The sequence below is a fragment of the Narcine bancroftii genome, chromosome 7 (genome assembly GCF_036971445.1).
Source record: "Narcine bancroftii isolate sNarBan1 chromosome 7, sNarBan1.hap1, whole genome shotgun sequence".
Classification (NCBI taxonomy): Eukaryota; Metazoa; Chordata; class Chondrichthyes; order Torpediniformes; family Narcinidae; genus Narcine; species Narcine bancroftii.
The window spans coordinates 176,781,975-176,806,361 of NC_091475.1; the positions used below are offsets into that span (position 1 = coordinate 176,781,975).

Sequence of the window (24,387 nt, forward strand, 5' to 3'; positions counted from 1 at the left end):
TTTCCAACCATGTTTCATCAATTGTGCCCAAGTCCAACTCCCTTCTTTCTCTTGACCAGTGTAAGCCTGGCTTTGGGTCCTCACTTTGGAATATGGAATACATCTTAGAGATAAACTTACATACATTCCACTTTCTAATTAGAATCTCCATGTCACTACAGACAGGCAGGATCATTGTTGGACTCAATTTGTCCCTTAGAAAAGATCTTAATTGCAGAATGCAGAAGAATGCTCTATTCGATAACTCATATTTTGTCCTCAACTGTTCGAATGACATGAGCTGCCCATGTTGGTAACAATCCTCAATACACCTGATCCCTTTCTGGCACCAGATGTCCAGTATCTTATTGCCCAGAGTCATGGGTAGTAAATTGTTCTGGTGTTTCGAAGATATTCCCACCTTCAATCCAATACATCAATTTATTCTTTGCCAAATCTGGTACATGTTTCATTATGGGGTAAAACACAGGATTTTGTTGACACCGTGGTTAGTTAAAAAACACAAATCCTGGAGAAACTCAGTAGGTCAAACAGTGCCTTTATGCAGCAACGCTTTGGGCTTGAGCCCTTCATCCCGAAACGTTGGTGATGTATCTTTACTTTCGCTACATAAAGGCACTCTTTGACCTGCTGAGTTTCTCCAGTATTTGTGTGTTTTATCATGTGGTTATATTTTTTCTAATTAATTTACTGTCCCATTTGTACATAAACTCTCTTACTATATTGCATGTAGCCTAATTTGTACCCAAGTAGAGGGATCCTCTCCCTCAAAAAATGAGGCAATAAACCTCGCTTATGATTTATATATCTGGCAGTTTTAAGCCCCCCAATTTATATTCCCATGTCAACTTTTCCATGGAGATTCTAGACATTTAACCAGTCTGCAAAAAGTTTCTGACACATCCATTGAGCATCTTAAAGAAGCACTGGGGCTCGAAAAGATATTGTAGTTTAAAAAAGATATTGTAGTCTTGGCATCACCTTCATTCTTACACAGTTAACTCTGCCCACTAACATCATGGTCAGTTTTTTCCATCTAGCCAGGTCCTCCTCAATCTTCTGGAGCAAAGGGAGATAATTTAATGTCTTCCTGAGGCCACTTAAATTGGATTCCCTGCTGGTAGGGTCTATAATCCCCTTTCGTCAAAGGCATGATCGTGCTTTTGTCCACATTTACCTTGTACAGCGAGATCTTCCCATAATCCTCCAGTGTGGTCCTAAGCCTGGCCAACAAGCCCCTGCTCCCCCCAGGGTCCATCAAATATACTAATAGATTGTCAGCAAATAGGTTGATTTTCTGTCCACCTGGCCCACCTTGAAACCCTTTATGTCTGGATCCTGCTGAATGGTTTCTGCCAACAGATCAATAGCTAGTATGAACAGATCTGGGGACAGTGGACAGCCCTGGCTACTAGATCTACTCAGTGGGAACACTGGAAACATCTGCCCGTTTGTGATGATTTTAGCCTGGGCTTTATAATAGTGTCCTTACCCAATTAGTAAATGTTTGACTCAGTCCAAATCTCTCCAGTACCTTGAACAGAAAATCCCACTCCAATCTATCAAAGGCCTTGTCTGCATCCAGGGATACGGCCACTCTTGGTTCCCCCACCCCCCCCCCTGTTTATATTGAGCAATCTAGCTTATTGTCTCTTTTGAGCTTGATCTGGATTTGTTAATTTCAGCAAATGTTTTGCCAACCTTTTGGCCAAAGCTTTTACTATAATTTTATAATCTACATTCAATAAAAATATAGGGTTAAAGGTGGAGGGTTTCAATGGGTCCCTCTCCTTTTTCAGGATCACCTTAATGATTGCTGTTGAAAAATATTCCTGAAAGGTATGTGTCTCCACTGCCTGATCCACCACCTTCATAAGAAGGGGCATTAAAAGGACTTTAAATTTTCTATAAATTTCAGCAGGGAAACCATACCCTCCCAGTGATTTCCCTGCCTGCAGATTATTCAGAGTATGGAGATATGTTCGATCTCTTCTCTAGGGAGTGGGACATCTAACTCCTCTCGATCCTCCTGATCCAAGTTTCCAATGAAAGCAAGAAATTATTTATTTTAGCGGAGTCCCCCCGATTATGATTTCTACAGCTCTTTATAGAACTTTCCAAATGTCTCATTTATTTCTTATGGTTTGAGTGAAATCTTGCCTTCCCCCATTTGAATCACATTGATTGTCCTCGAGACCGTTTCCACCTTCACCTGCCAGGACAGGATTTTATGGTAATTTCCCCCCAGCTCATAATACTGTTGCCTCGATCTTAAGATCAACTTTATTGCTTTGTATGTTTGAAACGTATTGGATTTGGCTTTTTATTCACTAAATCCCTATATCAGACTCCCATCTTTGATGGTCTTTTTCCAGTTGAGCTATGTCCTGTTCCAAATTATTGATTTCCTTCATGCACCACCTTTTTATTCCTTTAGTGCATCCAATTATCTATCCCCTTAAATAAGCCTTCAATATGCCCAAATTAAAAAACATTTTGTCTCACAGAACAATTCTATCTGAGTTCCGACAAAGCTACAAAATTCCAGCTTTCCTAACAGCAGTGAATTTAGGTGTCATTAATATGCCCCTGCCTGCTTATCTGGCATTATGATGGTCAAAGTCAGGGGTGAATGATCTGACAACAGCCAAGCCATGCACTCGGTCTCTACTACCCTACTTTCAAACTGGGGTGATGACAAAAAAATTAATCTGTTGTAAGAGTTGTGTTGCTTTGAATAAAAGGAATAATCCCTTTCTCTCAGATTAAGCCTTCTCCAAGCGTCTATGAGATTCATTTCTTTCATGAAGGTCGGGCTGGACTTAGTCACCTTGGACCTCGTCACCTACTTGGCTGATTTATCTACGACTGGATCAAGTCAAAAATTGAAATCTCCTCCAGTCAGTATATTTTCACACCCCTCAGACACTTTCAAGAATATATCTTGCATAAATTTTTTCATCATTGAAATTCAGGGCATATATATTCATGAGTATCCAGGATTCTGAATATATTTGACAATGCATAATCATAAACCTCCCTACTGGGTCAGCGATCAATCCCCAGACTGTCACTGGAACATTCTTTCCTATTAAGACTGCCACTCCTCTAACTCTGGAATTAAAGGAGGACACTGCCACCTTACCTGCCCACCCACCCTTCTTTAATTTTGAATGCTCTGGTTCATAATGTGGGTTTCCTGCAGGAACACTACATCTGCTTGCAGCTTCTTAACGTGTGCCAAGACTCTTTTTTTCTTAATACACATATTTAACCCATTTACATTGAAACATAAACTTAATTGTTTTATCCATTACCTCAGTGCCTCTCCATCTTCCTCTCCCCTTCCCCTCTTGTCCTCCAATACTTACCTTCTGTCCCTTTTGTCTTACATCGACTCCTGGCCCAGAAGCACGTGTGTGAAACAAAACCTAAACAGACTGACAAAACTTAAACCAATAATTCAAAAGAATGCATAAAAAACCCCAAAATGATCGCCTCTACTTCCCTTCTTTCTGCGGATCCACTCCTACCCTTCCCAGTGCTCCTGTCCAAAATCTGAAGCCTGCCTGTGACACCCATCAAACCCTCACCATCTCCTCTGCCACCTTAAAGCTCCCTACATACCTTTCCTCTTTAAAATGATATTAGTGATAAACAAGTATAACCATTATTTTCATATATACATTATGTACAACCAGGTCCATTCTTGTCATTGACCCTCCATCCCTTTATCTTCCTTGGGAATCCTCCTGGGCTGCAGCTAGGTTATTAGCAAACCTCACTGCCAGAAAAAACTTTCCCACCCTGGCAGAAACACCTTTAAAGTTGCTGGATACAGCAACGCGAAACCAGTGCCCTTATTTTTTAAACTTTTTTTGTCGTATCAAATTCTTTTTGTATTTTTACCAGTTCTTTACTTTTATCCAGGAGAAAAATAACTTTTTTCCTTTCTACTTCTAATGGGCCACTTCTTTGCTTTGTACCCCCTCCCACCGATCCGTTCTCCATCTTGATATCTCAGGAGCTTTATGAGGACCAAATGCGACCTCTGTCCCAGCCATGGCTTAGGGAAGGGTTACCGATAGGGCCCTTCCACCTGAAGTTCCTCTCCCCCCTTTCCATTCCCAATATCTCAGGGATCCACCCTTTAAAAGGTTTAATGAGGTCTTTCCCCTCCTTAAGCCCTAAAATTTTTATATAATTTTTCCTATTAAAATTTTCTAGCAGACCTAGCTTATCTCAAATCTTTTGCCTGTCCTTTACCCCAGCATCTCTATCATTCTCTAACATTTCTACACTGTCCTCCATCCTATCGACCCTCTCCACCATATTCACCTTCCAGATACTTCCCCCATGGCCCTCCTGAGTTCCCCTACCTCTAATGTCAATTCTTTTAATACATTCTTCAGTCCTTTCTTGGAGGCCTCAACCACCACCTCCATCACCTTCATGATGCCTTTCATTGAGGGCTCCGAGCCCACTTCCTGCTCTCTTCCTCTCTCCTGCCCGTGACGATGGGCCACCTGGTTGACCGCTCTCCCCCTCTTCATTTGTGCTGCTCCCCACACTGTCTCCCGATGCTCTTCTTTTGCTGCCACTGCCATCATCGCTGCTCTCCCCACCACCTCATTACCTCTGCTGCACCCAAGATGCAGACAAACTCCCAAGGCGCTGCCTGTTCCTCCATCCCTGCCTCTCAATCCAGGGTTAGGGTTGTCCGGCTCCTCCACGGCTTCTCCTGCGCCACCACCTTCAGCCCCCTCTTGCCAACACCCACGGGGTTCATCACACAGCTGTTGCTACCACGTCTCTACCATAGCTACTATTGTAACCGTTGCAGCTACTCTCACCACTGCCATCTCATTGCCTCCATTGCTTGCGGGGCTGCTCTGGGGTCCCTATTGCTGCCCACGGTTCTCATCTCGACGTGCAGGCATCGACTCTCCCACAGTGATGCCTATAATTTTCTCTGGGCCTGCCGACGAGCGGGTCCCAACTCAGCAGCTTGTTTAGGTAAATCGTTCCTTTCTTCTCACGGGTGCCATGTACAGGCCCCGCTGTTTTCTTTGCCGCAAGGCTACCTCTCTTGGTCTTTGTGATGCGCTAGGGTCGCTATTTCTTTCTGGATTGCCTTTTTTTCCTTTTTTCCCCATTTCTATAAGGTTTAATCTTCTTCCAGTCACTTTTTTCTGCCACTTTTCTACCATTCTTCTGGTTGTTTTCTGACTATTCTCACTTGTTATTTTTGGAGCTTGCAGGCCCTACAATTCTTGCAGCAAGAATCCCTGCAACTTAACCTTAAGGGCTCCTGCATCTCCAATTTTCAAACTCATTACCAGTCTACACCTTTATTCCTTTCCATGAAAGTGCATGATCATACACTTCTCTACATTGTATTCCATCTGCCATTTCCTTACCAATCTCCTAAGTCCCTCTGTAGACTCAGAGCTTCCTCAACACATCTGCTCCCTCTGTTATCTTTATATTATCCCAAAGTTGGCCACAAAGCTATCTTAGTGAAGACCTATCTGACACAGGAAGATAAAAATGTCAGTACACCATAATTCTGCAAAATTATGCCTGAATTCAGCAGCCCTCGAACAGTCCTCAATCTCACTGTGGATCAACTAGCTACTTGCCCAATTGACTTTAAAAAACACCCCACCAAGTATAGTTGTCATTGCTATTTTGGCCAGGGGCAGTTTACAAACATCCTGCAGTCACAACATGCATGGGTTTAGTTTGTTGAATGCCCAAGTCATTGATTCTTGACTAATATCAATCTGGTGCAAGTCTTCTGGATTTAATCAAGTGGCAAGCATTTTAATATGGAAGAGGATGCATTCTATAATCAGAAAACTAAAATTACATTAATAGATTTTTCAGGTGCATTTAATGGACAGTCATTAATTGCAAAGTAAACGCCAGTTGCTCAAGTGACAAGCCTGCTATGCCTTCTGTATTCAGACCTCTCCAATAACTAAAACCAGGAATAGTTACAACTTCAAAGCAAACTGTTTATTTGTGGTGTGCTAGAAATGGGAAGGAAAATAGCAAAACTGCAGCATGTTGCATATTTTGGGAGTATTTCTGATTGTGGTAAAAAGACAGTGATGCTTATCTTCCAACCTGTGCAATGGAGTAATCAGATGAGTTAGTAGCTTGCAGGCCTTCGTTGCCATTAATTCCTACTCCAACATGTGCTGTTTGAATCATCCCCACATCATTAGCTCCGTCTCCAACTGCTAGGGTGATGGCATTAACATTCTTTTTCACCATTTGTACTATTTCTGATTTCTGAAGTGGCGAGACCCTGAAAGAAGAAATATTAATCACTTTAATAGCTTTGAATCCAAAGGGTCTTTGCACGATGCACTCGAGGTGTACATTTAAAACAAATACCGACAGACAACCACCTTTTATTTGGTGATTAAACTTAAGCAATTACAATGTTATTAAAGATACTGCTCAAGTTTCATTGTTTTTGCACATTAGTCGATGATTTGTTCAGATGTAAAGTGGGGGGGGGGGGGAGCGACACAGTTCATTGTGTGTAAACGCACTGAAATGCTGGAGAAAATCAGCCAATCTTTTTAGCATCTAAAGGAGACAAAGATATATTGGCAACATTTCAGGCCTGAGGCCTTCTTCAAGGAAAATTCAGAAAAGGCAGAAGCAGGAGATATCAGAAAGTCTCAGAATTCAAACAATGGGGGAGGAATCCAGACCAACAAAAGGTGTAAATTGAATATGAGAATTGATCATGTCTATGCAAAAGAAGACAGGGAAAGGAGAGAGACGAAGGGGGAAGTCTATATTAATACCATCTGGGTGGAGGGTGCTCAGTTGGAAGATGAGGTGTCGTTGCTCCAATTTACGGGTGGTTTCAATCTGGCAGTGCAGGAGACCTTGCACAGGCACGTCGGCAAGGGAATGGGTGGCCACTGGGAGATCCACGCTATTGCGGCAGAGTCAAGGTGCTCATCAAAGCAATCCTCCAGTCTGCGTCTGTGGTGGTACACCACCAGTCTACTGCAGGGGGCAACCTCTGTACCTGCAGGAGTGTAAGGGGACAGGACAACACCTGGCCGGCTGCCAATCAGTCGGCCTGAATGGATCAAGCCCCACCCGGTCGGGTGTCAATCACCCTCCGGGATGTAAGCCTGTGCCGGCCTCCCGAGGCCTCACGCTGAGTTGCTGCAGCCACAGCCAGCCTGACTCTGTGGAGGCTTTTGTGGATTAAAGCCTGTTGTTCAGTCTTTACTTTGTGTGTGTCTGATCCCGTCTAACAGCACACCACAGCGTCCAGTCTCTCTGATGTAGAGACCACAGTGGGAGCACTGGATGCAGTAGATAACACCTGCAGATTCACAAGTGAAATGTTGCTTTACTTGTAAGGACTGGGGCCCTGAATAGTGGTGAGGGAGAAGTTGTGGGCACAAGTGGAGCATCTCCTGTGGTCACAAGGGTAGATCCCAAGGGGACAATTGGTGGGGAGGGAAGAGTGGACAAGGGAGTCATGGAGGGAGCAATCCCTGCAGAAGGTGGAGAGGGGAATATGTTTCTAGTGGTGGGATCACTTAGTAGGTGGTGGAAATGGCAGAGCAAGGTGTGTTGGATGTGGAGGCTGGTGGGGCGGTAGGTAAGGACAAGGGGAATCCTGTCCTTGTTGCATGTGGGGGTGTAGGGGGCCAGGGCAGATGAGCGGGTAATGGACGATATGCGGGTGAGTGCCAAGTTGATGGTGGTAGAGTGAAAGTCACATTGTTTGAAGGAGGACATCTCTGATAATTTAACATGGAAGTTCTCATCCTGGGTGCAGATGAGAGAGAGGCGGAGGATTTAAGGAATTGGAATGGAATCCTTATAGGGGATAGGGTGGAAGAGGTGTGGTCGAGGTAGCTGTGGGAGCTAGTGGGTTTATAGAAGATATAGTCGAGAGTTTGTCTCCTGAGATGGAGTCAGAGATCAAGGAAAGGGAGTGTTATTAGAGGTGAACCAAGTCCCTATATGATAAATTAATTCAATTAACACCTTTTGTTGGTCTGGATTCCTCCCCCATTGTTTGAATTCTGAGACTTTCTGACACATCCTGCTTCTGCCTTTTCTGAATTTTCCTTGAAGGACTCAGGCCAGAAACATCAGCAATATATCTTTGTCTCCTTTAGATGATAAAAACCTGGCTGAGTTCCTCCAGCATTTTGGTGCATTTTCTACAATCACAGCATCTGCAGCCTATAGTGTTTCACTCAGTTCATTGTGTGATGTTTGATTCCTGTGATTGGTTTGAGCAGGGAGAGAAAGCAATTGGTGGTGGATGCCAGATTTAATTTTTAATTAAAACTATTTTTTTTTAACTGCACTGCTTTAACGTACTGTGGTACAAAATTGTTGACATTTATAGTGTTAATGATAGGCATAAAGAAAGCTAAATAAACATCCTGTAAATGAGTTGCATTTAAATAATTCAGCCATTTCATATAAAATGTGGCCTGCAATGTAGAATACTATTTTATTTCTCCTAATCAGATCAAATTAGAGTGATGTTGAAATTCCAAGCTCTGATTAGCTCTGGTCCTTTTGAAGATGCCAGAGATTGACGCATGGCATTCCCAGAGCACCAGAATCAGATATGCAATCATGATCCTGTAAAAACAGAGCAGGACAATAAAAGGTGAACATCAAACAGGAGAAGACACAATTTTGTTTAGTCCTAATGCAGAGGACATTCTTATCGCAAATGCACACCTTTTAAAAAAAAATGTGAGATACATTTCCTTTAACTGCCTAGTTATTCTAGTATGAACTAAAATAACTGGAAACTGCTTTGAATACATCAACTGTCATTTTTACACTTGGTGCTTCGGAGGAAGAAGTAAAATTCCATCAATTATTTACCAGTTTGAGTTTTGGACTTGTTGCTGAGGCTCACTCCTTGTGTAAAATAACAGCTGTAATGATTCAGCTTGCCACTGCATGTCAAACCACATAAATTAAAACAATGGTACAAAATCCAAAGCACACAATGACAATAATGGTCATTGCTTTTCTCATACTATAATGATGCAATTTAAAAAAAGCTCCATCTTTCCCCTCTGCCAACATCAATTTCCCACCCATGTGGTGTCTCTAACTACGATCAGGAGACATTTATAGTTAGTGCAAGAATTGATTTATAAACTCATTTTTTTGTGGGCCATCCAATGTAAGGTGCCAAATGTGTGCACACAGAATGACCACAAGATTTAAAAAAAAGTTAATGCTTCTAACTTCAAATATTTAAATCTGTTCCTTAATTAAAATTATTACAAGTGATTGAATACACAAAATTGACCTTTTCTGCCCTCAGAGCTACAAACTGAATTACATTATAACTGGATTAATAAATTGATCTCTGAACGGAGGAATTGAAATTGCATGAGGCAAAGAAAAATAATTGTCTGAAGGTGGAGATCAAATAATTTACTCTAAATTCCTCCATCACCACCTTGAACTTTTCTCATACTATAGATTTTAAAATAGTATGAATAATGCTCAATATTGCATCATTTCCATAAAGATACAGAGAGGCATTTATACAGGTAGATCATAAAATCAATCTTTTTGCTGATGATGTATTAATATATTTGACAGACCCTGGGAAGTCACTGACTAAGTTAAAGACCACACTGGAAGATTATGGGAAAGTTTCAGGTTATAAGATGAATTTGGCTGAGTGAAATTATGCCTTTAACAAATGGGGATTGTAGACAATATCAACAAGGAAGTCAGTTCAGGTGGCCAGAAGAAGGCGTAAAATATTTAGGAATAAAAGTAGATAAAAATTTATGCAATTTGTACAAACTTAATTATCTCCTCTTGCTCCAGAAGATTGGGAAGGATCTAGCTAGATGGAGAGCTCTGCCTATAACATTGATCTCGTCCTGGGGACAAATGCACATTATTTGATAGATGAAAAAATAGCAGGAGAATTTATTTACAAATGGAATACTAAATTAATTTCAAAGAAATATATATTGCAAATTTGGAAAAAAAATCAATGTATTGGATTAAAAATTGGGATATCTCCAAAAATGGCTTTGACCCAAAATAATTTAATATCTTTGACTATAGGTGATGAGATCCTGGACATCTGGTGTCAGAAAGGGATCAGATATATCGAGGATTGTTATATACAAAGCCAGTTTATGATATTTGTACAATTAAGAAATAAATATGATTTGTCTACTTGAACATTCTTCTGTTTTCTGCAACTAAAATTAGGATCAGGTATGATTTTACTTATGTGCAACAATATAGAGATTCTAATTCGGCAGGGGAATGTATATAAATTTATATCTAGAACGTATTACATATTCCAAAGTGAGAGTCTGAAACCAAACTTGTGTAGATCTAGAGAGAGATGGGAGTTGGATTTAGATACAAATATTAACGAAGAGTGGCAAGACCACTCTGGTGATATAAATTGGGGAAATATAATTTCTTACATCAGTTATACCTCACCACAAAAATTACATCAATCAAAACCTGAATTTTCAGAAATGTGCTTTAGATATGGTGTAGAGGTTGGAACTTTCGTCCACTCCACCTGGCAATGCAAAAGTTTCTTTTGTGAAGGTTGTCTTAGCTGTAGCTAAGAAGTGTATAACAGTTTCATGGAAGTCCGACTCCGTTAAGCATCTCATGATTGAATATGGAAATGCAGAGTTGCATTCCCCTAGAGAAGATCACTTACAATATTAGAAAGAATTATGTCACATTTGTTAAAATATGGAAACATTATTTGAATTATATTGGCACCCAGTTTGATTAATTCCCTTACTTGCAAAGATGCCGCAGACACTGTGTGTGCACGTGTGGGTGTTTTTTAAAAAAAGGTAAGGGTAGTTAATTGATTTTGCATTAACATAAATGTATTGATTGCTTCATCAATTGTATAAAGGAGGGAAGTAAGGGGATGGGATTAACATAGTGTGTGTGTGTAGAGCTCGTCGAAAGAACCAAAGACTTGTTGATCCAAAAGACAGGAGCTCTTCTCAGGTGGCCGACCAGTCCGGAATGATCCGACCTGGCTAGGGACACAACCCTTTAAGGCCCAGACAGTAGGCGTGGCTAAGCTCTCAGCCAATCGCTATAAGCACAGTCATTACATACTCTAGATACTGTAACTATATACATTGGTGATAGGTCTGTCCTATCACAGTGTGTGTATGGTCTCAAAAATAAAATATTAAAAAAAGATACAGATAAGCAATGAAGGACATATCTATAATATGGAATAGCACATTCTTTCTGTCACAGAATTATAGATAATTCACAATCTTTGATTATAGGAGAATCTCAAAGCACAAATTTGTCATGGCTTCTAACTGTCAAAGAATCTACTGAAGAATAGATTCTATCGAAGAATATCTATCTGAATTTACCTTGAAAAAGGGCTCAGGGCTGAAAAGTTAATGATAGACAGTATCTTTACCTCCTATGGATGCTGCAAAACCTGCTGAGTTCCTCCAGCATTTCTGTGTTTTACTATATCTTTTTATATTTATTATCTCTTTTTCTGTTGTAGCATATGGTGGTAAGTTAATGTGCATCTATTATAGTTGGTTCCAGCTCTTCAGCGCTTGACGTCCTGCTTTGCGGAAACTGCCAAAATGTTTGGCCTGGAAGTCAGCCTGAAGAAAACTGAGGTCCTCCATCAGCCAGCTCCCCACCATGACAACCAGCCCCCCCACATCTCTATCGGGCACACAAAACTCAAAACGGTCAACCAGTTTACCTATCTCGGCTGCACCATTTCATCAGATGCAAGGATCGACAATGAGATAGACAACAGACTCGCCAAGGCAAATAGCGCCTTTGGAAGACTACACAAAAGAGTCTGGAAAAACAACCAACTGAAAAACCTCACAAAGATAAGCGTATACAGAGCCGTTGTCATACCCACACTCCTGTTCGGCTCCGAATCATGGGTCCTCTACCGGCACCACCTACGGCTCCTAGAACGCTTCCACCAGCGTTGTCTCCGCTCCATCCTCAACATCCATTGGAGCGCTCACACCCCTAACGTCGAAGTACTCGAGATGGCAGAGGTCGACAGCATCGAGTCCACGCTGCTGAAGATCCAGCTGCGCTGGATGGGTCACGTCTCCAGAATGGAGGACCATCGCCTTCCCAAGATCGTGTTATATGGCGAGCTCTCCACTGGCCACCGTGACAGAGGTGCACCAAAGAAAAGGTACAAGGACTGCCTAAAGAAATCTCTTGGTGCCTGCCACATTGACCACCGCCAGTGGGCTGATAACGCCTCAAATCGTGCATCTTGGCGCCTCACAGTTTGGCGGGCAGCAACCTCCTTTGAAGAAGACCGCAGAGCCCACCTCACTGACAAAAGGCAAAGGAGGAAAAACCCAACACCCAACCCCAACCAACCAATTTTCCCTTGCAACCGCTGCAATCGTGTCTGCCTGTCCCGCATCGGACTTGTCAGCCACAAACGAGCCTGCAGCTGACGTGGACTTTTTACCCCCTCCATAAATCTTCGTCCGCGAAGCCAAGCCAAAGATTATAGTTGGTGAATCACATATATCTGTTTGGCTGCAGCAAGTAAGAAAGCAATTTGAATGCTCACAGTCTTTTGCCCAGGGGTGAGTAAATGATTTTACATCTAGTGGACAGAGTTTTAACATGAGAGGAAAGAGATTTAGGAAGGAACCATTGGGGCATCTTTTCATTCAGAGGTTGTTCAGTGTTTGGAACAAACTCCCAGGCAAAGCTATGTGTATGTGGGTACAATTACAACATTCAAAAGACATTTGGACAGATAAGGGCATAGAAGAATATGAACCAAATGCAGCCATATAGGATTAGCCCAGAATGCCAACATGTTCGGCATGGATGAGTTGGGCCAAAAGGTTGGTTTCATGCTGTATGACTCAAAATACTGGAGAACAGCTGCAGCATACAAAATAGAATGGTTCATGTTCTATATCAGCAAACACATGGAACAAATCAAACCATTTCAACAAATATTTTCAGAAAGATTTTATAACATCATTAATCTTATTAGTTTATAACAATCAAAATTCCAGCTTAGTTAGGGGTCACAGCACAATCTGCATACTGTACTAGTCAAATAGCATTTAAGCAAATTAAAATAGACTAATTAGCAGATGTAGTATGGATTGCAGAGGATCACATGACCTCTCTGTCTGAAACCTAGTCAAAAGTCTCACCCATTAGTACACATCTGACTATTGGCCCCTTTAATCACCTAGTGATTACGTGGGCCAGATTCTCCAGCTTACTGTACTATAAATTCCATTGAGTGGAGTAGCTCTTGCTCTTTTGCTCCTCGGTCCTGAGACAAACCCTGCTCCACTGCAGTCACGAACTGTGGACAATGCTGTAGGAGTCATTGGTAAGGTGAGCACTGCTCAAGGATCAGGGCTGTTGTACATTAGTGTTGTAGATAGCATTGGAGCCTTGCCCATGTTCAATAAGGAATGGTGGATAGCATATTGCAATCCTTAGTTGTTACAGGTCTATAAACAGTGGCTAGTGTCGGTAGAGTTAAGTCCGATGTGACTGGACTGTACTGTGCTTGTATGTCTGTACAGATGCTAGCATCAATAGAGTTAAGTCCGTGACTGGATTGTACTGTGATTGCAGGAGTGCATGGCCACTGGAATAACCACACAAGGCGTTGCTCTTCATCACCCGTGCAACCTTTTAAAAGCCAGAATCATGCATCCTCGTCACATGGCTGGTTCGATGCCTCCTGGGAGATGTAGTGCCACCATAGTGCTATGACCCCTCCGGAACTGGCAGAAAGGTTTGTCTGTCTTTTAGGTTGTCAACCTCTGCGACGGACTGTTGGCTGGTGCTAAGGGGAAGTCTTGTCCGCATGAGCTGGTTTAAGTCTGTCAGTGGTGAAAGACTGTGGCTTCCCTCCAATGTCCAAAATACAGGTTAACCTATTTTGTCTTACAAAGTCATTCATAGGGCATCTGTAAAGGTTGACCAAGTGTTCCCCTTTGGATGAAGACATATTTGCAGTTTTTGAGGTCTTCAGACACAAAAGAAAAGTGCTTTCCATGTGACAATGGTGGTATAGGGGTCAATTTTCCTACGGTCTCATTTAGCCTGCTCAACAGTTCCTTCGGATCATTGCTGGAGGTGGAATGGCAGGGACAAAGTCCCCTGGAACCACCAACAGTGTGCCATACATGAGCTCCACAGATGAATCTTGGAGATCCTCCTTTAGAGTTGTTCTAATGCCCAGTAATACCCAGCCCAGCTCATCAGCCTAGTTCAGGCCCTCAACTGAGCCATCAAGGTTGACTTGAGATGTTGATGAAATCTTTCCACCATTCCATTGGCCTGGGGATGATATGCATTCATATGATGAATTGTTGTATCGAGCAAGTGAGACAAGGCTGTCTGCAAGGTGAGGAAGTAAATTGTGGTCCTCTATCCAAAGTTACAAGTGCCGGTATCTGAATTTCCCACCATTACGACGCCATTATTTACATCATCCAAGCATGGGGGTAAGACACCTTATTCTTAATACAGGTCTGCCCCTTCATTCCAGAATTGCGCAGCCTCCCAGCAGAAAAGCTCAGCCTCGCAAAGAAGGAGTTCCATAAAATGGAGGAGTTGGGTATTATACACCACTCTGACAGCCCCTGGGCCTCCCCACTCCACATGGTCCCTAAAGCCACAGGAGGGTGGAGGCCATGTGGGGACTAAAGACGCTTCAATGAGGCAACAATGCCTGGCTGCTACCCAGTACCCCATTGTGATAGTACAGATCTATCACCAATGTATATAGTGTATATAGTTACAGTATCTAGACTGTGCTTACAGCGATTGGCTGAGAGCTAAGCCACGCCTACTGTCTGGGCCTTAAAGGGTTGTGTCCCTAGCCAGGTCGGATCATTCTGGACTGGTCGGCCACCTGTGAAGAGCTCCTGTCTTTTGCTAATAAAAGCCTTGGTTTGGATCAACAAGTCTTTGATTCTTTCGATGAGCTCTACACCCATATTCAGGATCAATGAGGCCACAATGCCTGGCTGCTACCCAGTACCCCATATTCAGGATTTCACCACACATCTACAAGGGGCACGGATCTTTTCCAAGATTGATTTAATCCTGGTCCACCAGAGGACATCGCAAAAACAACCATTATCACCCCATTCGGCTTATTTGTTTTTAAGGATGCCTTTTGGACTGATAAATGCAGCCCAAATATTCCAACGAGTAATGGACGCTGTGGGCAGGGACCTCGACTTTATTTTCGTCTACTTATCCTAATTACCAGCCACGACCTGGCTGAGCATGCCACTCATTTAAGACTACTGTGCAAAAGACTGAGTGAACATACTGACTATCAATCCAGCTAAATGTGAGTTTGGAAAAAAGGTAATCAACTTCCTGGGCCATCGCATTGACATGCACAGTGCTAGGCCACTACCTGAAAAGGTAGAGGCCATTAAATCCTTCCCACAGCCTACAAAAGTAAAAGGCTTTCAGAAATTCACAGGGATGATTAATTTTTATCATGGATTCATACTGGCAGCAGCCCACATCATGCGTCCCCTTTTCTCTCTAATGTCAGGCACCCAAAAAGATCTCAAATGGAATGCAGAAGCCTCCGAGGCCTTCCAAAAGGCTAAGGATGCTTTAACAAATGCCACCCTCCTGGGACACCCACAATCAGAAGCATCCACAGCCCTCACGGTTGATGTCTCCAAAACTGCAGCCAGAGGAGTATTAGAACAATTAATTGATGGACACTGGAGACCTCTAGCTTTCTTTAGTAAATATCTGTGGCCACCCGAAATACAATACGTTCGACAGGGAACTGCTGGCACTGTATCTGGCCATAAGACACTTTCGTTACTTCCTGGAAGGAAGAAGATCCAAAGTGTTTACTGACCACAAACCACTCACTAATGTTTTCAAAATGGTCTCGGACCTTTGGTCAGCTGGGCCACAGCGTCACCTTTCTTATGTCTCAGAATTTACCACAGACATTGAACTTATTGCTGGGAAGGTGAATGTCGTGGCAGATGCGCTGTCATGCCTAAACGTGTTGGCTGTCCATGCCACTCCAGACATCGATTACAAGGCCCTGGCTGAGGCACAGTACTTCGATCCCAATGTTGCAGCCTCCAGAATGGCTATAACTGGCCTCCACATCGAGGATGTTCCCTTCGATACAGGATATACAACTTTACTCTGCAACACCTTGACCCATTATCCCACATTGAAGAGGCAGATATTTGAATCCTTACACAATTTAGCCCATCTTGCCATCAAGACCATCGTCAAGATGGTGGCGATACATTACGTCTGGCATGGCTTTCGTAAACAGGTCACCAATTAGGCCAGAATGTGCATGCAGTGCCAAACTTTGAAAGTCCAGACACACATTTAAGTCCCTTTCCAAACCTTTGAACCTCCGCGGTGCAGGTTTAGCCATGTTCATGTTGATATAGTGGGCCCTTTACTAGTCTCCCGAGGCACTCGTTACCTACTCACTATGGTAGACAGGTCGACTAAATGGCTGGAAGACATTCCCCTACCCAAAATATCCACTGAAATATGCCAGGTACTTCTCAACACATGGGTGGCATGTTTCGGGGTCCCTGAGGACCTTAGCTCAGACTGAGGAGCCCAGTTCACCTCCAGTCTTCACCTCCAGCCTTAGCAACAGCACTCGGGACACAGCTGCACCACACTACAGCCTACCATCCCCAGGCAAATGGCCAAGTGGAGAGATTCCATAGGCACCTAAAAGCAGCCCTGATGGCTCGACACACTGGGCTGATGAATTACCCTGGGTCCCCTTAGGTATCTGAACTGTGCTGAGAGAGGATTTGGAAGTCTCATCTGCCGAAATGGTATATGGGGTGCCGCTGGTCATCCCGGGCAAATTCCTGGCCACCAACAGGGGAACCGAAGAACCCCCAGGGAAGCACGAGTGTGGCTTCATGAGCAGTTGGGAACCTTGGTCCTTTTACCTTTGACTGGTAAAGCCGCACATGTTTGACCCCAGGGATTTTCAGAACTTTTCAGAACATTTTCGTAAAACGTGAAACGCACAGACCCCCGATGCAGAGACCCTATGAGGGGCCATACTGCGTCATCCGGCACAATGGTTCAACCTGTGTAATTGACATCGGAGGCTGAGAGGTGACCTTTACCACTGATAGGTGGTAGCCTGATAGCCTTCCAAGAATAACAACATTCCGATCGCAGGTTCTGGGGGGAAGGGTTGTGTGTTGACCCTTCACAGCTCCTCCACGGGGCCTCACAAAATGAAGGACTAACGCAACAATCCACCCGGCTGCACGAGGCCTGCAGCACTGCCCTCCAATTGGCCACAACCAAAAGAGCTTAACTAGCCTATCAGGGAAAGCGGATCACAAACACATCAATCAGTGCTGAGAGGGTTTTGACCACACCCCTCAGCTTGAGAATAAAAGCAGGGCTGTAAGCCCAATAAAGCTGAGAGTGTCGTTCTTTCTAGGAACAGCATGGGCTGACAGCCGGCCAGGAGGAATCAGCCCTTGAAGTGGTCTATTCAGGTCAGTTGATTAACAGCTGGCCAGGTGGAGTCAGCCCCTTAGGTGGTTTTCCTGCAAGTACAGAGATCACCACCTGCAATAGGTTTGTGGTCATATCACCATATTCACCCCCTTCTTAAAATTAAGTCCTGGGGATGGGTGTGTAAAATGGTGCTGGGTGGTATTTACAGATGCAGGTGATCAAGCGGCCGCCGGAGTTTCTGGGACTGTAGCAGGGTTGGCTCCTGGTCAAAGGTCGGCAAAGGCATGGTGGTCTGAGGGATGGCTGGGTTCAGCGTAGCCATGGCAGGCATCAGTGTGGGCAATGTGGTGTATATCCATATGACTGACTGCGGAGTGGGGTTGGGTGGCAGGGTGGGGGTGGTCTGCTAGGAAAGGGGCCCTCTGGAGGGACGGAGGTCAGCCCCTGAATCCTGGTGGGCCAAGGGTACCCATGGTGGGGAGGTTGGACTGGGTAGTAATGATGCTGGGGGGGTGGGTGGGGCCCCTGCTGGTGCCAGATCCCTGGTCGAGACGGTGTCCTCACAGCCACAAGGGTACCTGACATAGGCGTAGTTCTGGTTGGCATGGAGGAGGAGCACCTGCTCAACCAGTGGGTTGGACTTATGGGCCCACACATGTTTACATAGGAGCACCAGTCCAGCGGATATGAGCCAAGCTGGGAGGGAGACCCCAGTCGCTGATTTTTAAGGGGTCTGATTAGTAGCCATGGGTTGGCCCCCTTGTTTGAGGGTGGCTGCAAAGGCAACTTCAGAGGCATTGCACTCCTCATCGTCCACGGCAGCATCGTGGCGTCGGTGATGTCCTGCCTGATGTAAGCAAAAGCTGCTTGCACCTCGGGGGAGAGAGAAAAGGTGGTGGTTTGGGCCAGTGGGCAGACCTTGTCCAAAAAATAGGGGAACCACTGGGAGTAATAGGAGAAGCATCAAAGCATCTGCATAGGGCCTTGAGCGTGTGGGAGAGGTGCAGTTCCATTAGTGGGTGCATGCGTTCTGGGTCGGGACCAATGACACCATGTTCCACGATGTACCCTAGGATGGCGAGATGGGCGGTGCTGAACACGCACTTCTCTTTGTTGTAAGTGAGGTTCAGCTCCTCGGCCGTCTGGAGAAATCTCTCCAGGTTGTCATCATGGTCCTGCTGGTTGTGGCCGCAGATGGTGACATTGTCCAAGTACGGGAAGGTCACTCTTAGGTTGTGTCAGTGTACCATGCAGTCCATCTCCCACTGAAAAACATTTAGTGACCCCTAACGGGACCCAGCGGAACTGGTAGAGCCACTCATCTGCCTCGAAGGCAGTATTTGGTTTATCCCTGGTGTGGAATTGGAGCTGGTGGTAGGCCGATTTTAGGTTAGTTGTCGAGAAGACCTTATAGTGGGCTATCTCATTGACCATGTCGGCTATTCGGGATAGGGGGAAGGCATCCAGTTGGGTGTACTGGTTTATGGTCTGGCTACAATCGATGACCATCCTCGTTTTGCTAACTCCTTTTACCATTAGGACTTGGGCTCTCCAGGGACTGGTGCTAGGCCCTATAATATCTTCCGCCAGAAGCCGCCTCACTTCTGCCTTAATGAAGGCCCTGTCGGCTGCGCCATAGCGCCTGCTCCTGGCAGCTATGGGCTTGCAGTCTGATGTAAGGTAGTTGAAGAGAGTGGGGGGGGGGGTTTACCCGTAGCATGGAGAGGCTGCAGGTGGACTGGGGGCAGTTGCTGGGTTGTGTGCTGTAGAGTGTGAGCAGGGGGAGGGGGCCTGCTGAAGGTGAGGGTGAGGCTTTGGAGGTGGCACTGGAAGTCCAGCCCTAAGATGGCTGGGGCACAGAGCTGGGGCATGAACAGGAGCCTGAACCCTTTGTATGTGTGTCTCCCCCACTCCCCCCCCCCCCCCCACCCCCCCACCGTCAATTCCACTGAGCAGCGTCCGAGGGCAGTGAAAGCAATGGAAAAGTTTTTAATTTTCTTGTCCGGACCAGGTTTCGGTGCACGTAGCTCTCAGTACAGGCAGTTTGTTACCTTCGCATTGACAGCAATGTACATCATTGAGTGCCCGAGTCCATGGGGAATGTCCCTTTTTAAGGTGGTGGATGCAAGGACCATCTCGGGGTCTGAGTCACTGCTCCCTGATGGATGTAGTGACTAGCAGTCAGTGGCTTCCTTCTGGGATGTGGGGTGCATCGGGTGGGCGATCAGGTATGCACCCATGTTGACCACATCATCCCATTGATGTGCAGTCAAGGCCCAGCTGGCTAAAGATGGCGGTGCCTGGTGGACGCACGAGGTGTTGGTGCGGTTGGGTGACCCAACCGGCAGTGAAGCTGGAGGAGATGTCATCGAATGAGCAGAGTGACATCTTCGGTGCGGGAGGAAGTTGTCCGGAGGAAGATGGTGGCACCTGGAGTGAGCACACTGCAGCAGTGCAGGTCGGTGGCTGGGCTGGAAATGATGTTAGTGGTGAGGGTGGAAGTGGCAGGGGAAGTAATGGCGTTGCCTGGTCATTGCACGTGATGGCATTTGAGACAGACCTGGAAAGGCACACCTTGGTGAAGTGGCCTTTCTTTCTGCATCGGGAGCAATGTGAGTTCCTCGCTGGGCAGCCTTTGCAGGATCGCCTGTCTGACCCACACCGGGGCCCGCAGTACTTACAAGGGCAAGCTGCGCCGGTGGCTGTGATTGTCTTCTTCACGTAGAATCCTTTGGTGATGGCTGTCATTTGCATCTGCCAAGTTGAAGAATGGGGGAGTCAGGCATCGAAGACCTCTGCATGATGAGCTGCAGCCTCCAGGGAACGGACAATCTCCAAAGTCCTGGTGAGTGAGGCAATGTTTTCCTCCAGCAGCTTCTGTCAGGTGCTCCTCGAGTGCAGCCCTCACACATAGGCATCCTGAATCAGTCGCTCCACTTCCGCTTCGCTCACCCTGGTCTCGGCCAGGCACAGGCAGGTTAGCTCATGCAAGGCCCTCTGATAGGCCCTGCTGTCTCACCTGGCTGCTGGGACCTGATGATGAGCAGGTACCTGGCGTAGACCACGTTTGTCAGGGACTTGTACATACTCTGCAGGACGGCCATCACAGGTTCGCAATCCGTGCAGTCCTTGATGGCCTGGAAGGCTCGTGGGCCCAGCTTGGTGTGGAGCACCATGAGCCAGAAGTGGCTTTGATCACCTCAGCCTGTTTGGATGATTGCCCGAATCGTGTGCTTCCAGATCTCGAAGCATGCCTGGGAATCTGGGTGTGGGGGTCGATCTCCAGGCTCCCGATTGTCAGAAACTTCTCTATGGTCTCTCATTAAATTTTACTGGAATAAATTGTGGTGCCCTGAGATAGCAGCAAGCAAGCACAAACTCAAAAGACTGTACAACAGGCTTTATTCCAGTAAAATTCTGAACACCAGTTCAAGCCTTGGTGGCTCCCCATGTGACTGGCTCAGGAGGGGCCAACTCAGGTTTCTATTCAGGTTGGCTGATTGACAGCTGGCCAGGTGGAGTCAGCCCCTTAACTGGTCTTCCTGCAGGTACAGTGATTGCCCCCTGCAGTAGGCTGGTGGTCATATCACCACAGAAGTGTGAGGAGCTATAGTTGATGCATGCCTGTTAGACTGTTGTCATTTATTTTATTTACTATAGTGCCATGCCTGCCAGTTATCTAGGGGTAGTGGGTACTGTTTTTTTTACTGCCTTTCTATTCTATTGTGTATTGTAGCATATATTGGTTGTTTAGGTGTGTGCGTGGGCGCGCGCAGGGTGTGAGGGTGTTTGTGTGGTGTGTGTGTCTGTGTCTGGTGTGTGTGTCTGGTATGTGTGGTGTATATGTGTCTGGGGTGTGGGTGTGTGGGCTTGTGTGTCTATGTCTGATCCTGTGGCAACTTCCCCCGCATCTTAAGCTGCGTTCATACTTGTTACTTCTCGGACCCGCCAAACTTGTTCCTCACATCACAGATAAGCGCAAATGAAAATCCAAAGCTAAAAGTCCTTGCTCAATTGCATAATGTCCATTGCCAACTTTTCATTCTTTTGCAGAGCCAGTTTAAATGCATATTTAAATGCACTGACAAGGTCTATAAACAATTTACTTGTCAATCAGTCAAGCGCCATATATCCTAATGCACTTAAAATGTTAATATCAACAAATAGAATTTAAATAAAAAATTTTTAGCACACAGATAATTTAGACAATGAACACATGAACATTCAAATGAGTTTATCTGACATAGGCTTCATGATTCTTGAGTCATTCAGAAAGCAACAACATTGTGAATCATTCCTTATACTGTGAAAGTTTACTCTCATTAAATGTTTTACATTTCCATAAGTATTGATTTCTGAACTACAATGTACAACACCCAAAGCTCATAATCACCTCTTCTTTCCTGAATGTTTTCCAAGCTTTAAGTCAAACTCAAATTGGTAGTCTGTTTCTAACGTACAATTGTTTGATTTTAATAAATCACATCTCGCTCTGTAAAAAATGCTAGTTGCATTAAATAGGATGCACAAAAGTATAACCCATGAAATAATGACAAATATTTTACTCTTGTTTCTACCATTAAAATGTACACTGCCACTTTCCAATTGTCTTCTGCAAGCTTGGAGTTCGTTATACCACACAATGAAGAGGCAATTCTTTTTTCCTCCATGCTCTTAATTTTAAAAAAAACTCAACTCAGTATCCACAAGCAACAAAAGATTGTGGGTTCAAGTCCTAGTCTAGAGAGTAGAGCACAAAATCCCAGATCACAATGCAGTAAAGCACCAAGGGACTGAAACATTGTGGGAAATGCCATCTTCCAGATGAGGCACTGAACCAAGGTCCCATCTGGCCAGCAATGTGAAATTCAAAGATCCCTTGGCAGTATTTCAAAGAACAGGGGAGTTCTCCCTTGTGCATTGACACACATTTATCCTTCAACCAACACCACTGTGAGAGATTATCAGGCCAAGATTGTTTTTCACATATTAGCTGGTCTGTGTCATTGTAACAATGATTGCACTTCAAGAAATACTTCATTAGCTGGAAAGCACTTTATGTTGTGCTGTCTAGACAGATGCCTTTCCTTCTTTCTTAAGGGATGTGCACTCCCACCTTGCTACACTAGTCACGTAAACAGATATAATGGTTTCACAGGAATGTAATTCCTGCCCCTACATTCCACTTATTTAAACAATACTTGTTATCTGCAATGTCATTATTTAAAGCAATTTAACACAGATTTCCTTCTTTTGTACAAACACATGAAACAATGTTTGTATAAATTGCATCAAAAATACACCAGATGATTTGCTATGATTGTTTTTTTTGGAAACAAAAACATAGACTTTTACTACTTTGGACAAATAACTGGAGGACATAAATTTTAAAAGTTATACACGGATCTGGCAAGATGCATATTTAAACCTGGTATTCACATGGTCTGAACTAAATGTGGAAAGAGAATATTTAATTTTTTTTTGTTTCCAGCAGCACCTCAATTTCTTGCAAATTAACTGATGTCTAATCCATATGCAATTTACGTCTGGTACTTTATGCCTGTGGGCACAAATCTATACTTTGTTTTTCCAGTATCATTATCCCAAATAGAAAGAAAAAAATGCACGCTAAATCTTCCAACTGGCATCATATGAGTATTAATGCTGAAGAGCGAGCACTCTTATCCCAGTTCCACAGCACTTTAGAAATATGTATGCAGGCGGAGCGCAATTATAATTGGCTCAGGGGTCAGTGAGTAACAGAGACTGAAGCTTCAGATTTATAAATATGTGCAATAGCCTCACAGGGTGCAAAGCACTGGGAGCAGAGGTAGCACTGAAACTATTATTCAAGGCAGCTTTTTTTCCTGACCTGTGAAGCAAAAGCAAGTGGAAAAATCTAGTTATGTACAAACTGGATTATAATTTCAGTACCCTATGGCCATACATAATACAGAACAGCATTATTAATTTATAGCAGTTAAAGTGATACCTAAACAACTTTCAGTACTCTGCAGATTTCAAATATACAGCAGGCATTCTAACATTAGATTCCATAATACAAAATAACTACAAATTTATTCACAGCAAAAGGTATTCCAAGGTATCAATGACAAGCAAAAGAGCAACATTAAGGGCAGAACTGTGAGCTATTGGCCCCTTTCTTATCCCAAGCACACAATATTTTTTAAACAGCTAAAATTTGTACTATGGTAAAAAGTATCAAATATAAAAGTTTAAAGAGGATTATTGACTCCATATTCTTGAATTTCCTTTTATGCCTGAACTTCAAACCCTATTTTACCTCCAACAATGGCTTGGAATTTGCCAATTAAAGACATGCTGGAACTCTGCATTGTCCCATGTATTCTCAGCCCTGGTGCAAATACTGTACTCCATCAGTTAAGGCAAGGCTGCCATAGCACAACACCATTATGTGAGGATAGGGGCTAAGTAAGCCCTATCGAGGAAAAACTGAAAACTCCAAGAACCGACTAAGTCATTTAATTTAAAAAAATGTAGACATACAGCGTGGTAATGGGCTATTTCGGCCCTTGAGTCTGTGCCACCCAATCTACAACCCATTAACCTTCACCGCCGGCACGTTTTGAACGGTGGGAGGAAACCGGAGAAAATTCATACAAACATGGGGAGAACGTACAAACTACTTACAGACAGTGAGAGATTTGAACCCCGGTCCAGTCTCGATCACTGGCACTGTAAAGGCGTTACGCTAACCGCTACGCCAACCGTGCCACCCTCTATAAAGTCGTTGCTCTAACTGCTACTCCGTCTGTGCCAGCCTGGTTTAGCCACTTGTCAGTATTT

The 24,387-nt window shown here is 44.3% G+C and overlaps 1 protein-coding gene across 19 annotated transcripts in view; it reads right to left on the reverse strand.

The window, feature by feature from the left end:
- Positions 1–24,387, reverse strand: part of LOC138739430 (phospholipid-transporting ATPase IB-like) — a 524,646-nt gene that overhangs the window by 126,873 nt on the left and 373,386 nt on the right. For all 19 annotated transcript variants that reach the window (XR_011342240.1, XM_069891443.1, XM_069891442.1 and 16 more), the window contains one exon: positions 6,133–6,316. Coding sequence is in view for 18 of the 19 variants with exons in the window: in XM_069891443.1 (XP_069747544.1) it covers positions 6,133–6,316 (184 nt within the window). In the remaining variant the exon portion in view is untranslated. The remainder of the gene's footprint in view (positions 1–6,132; positions 6,317–24,387) is intronic.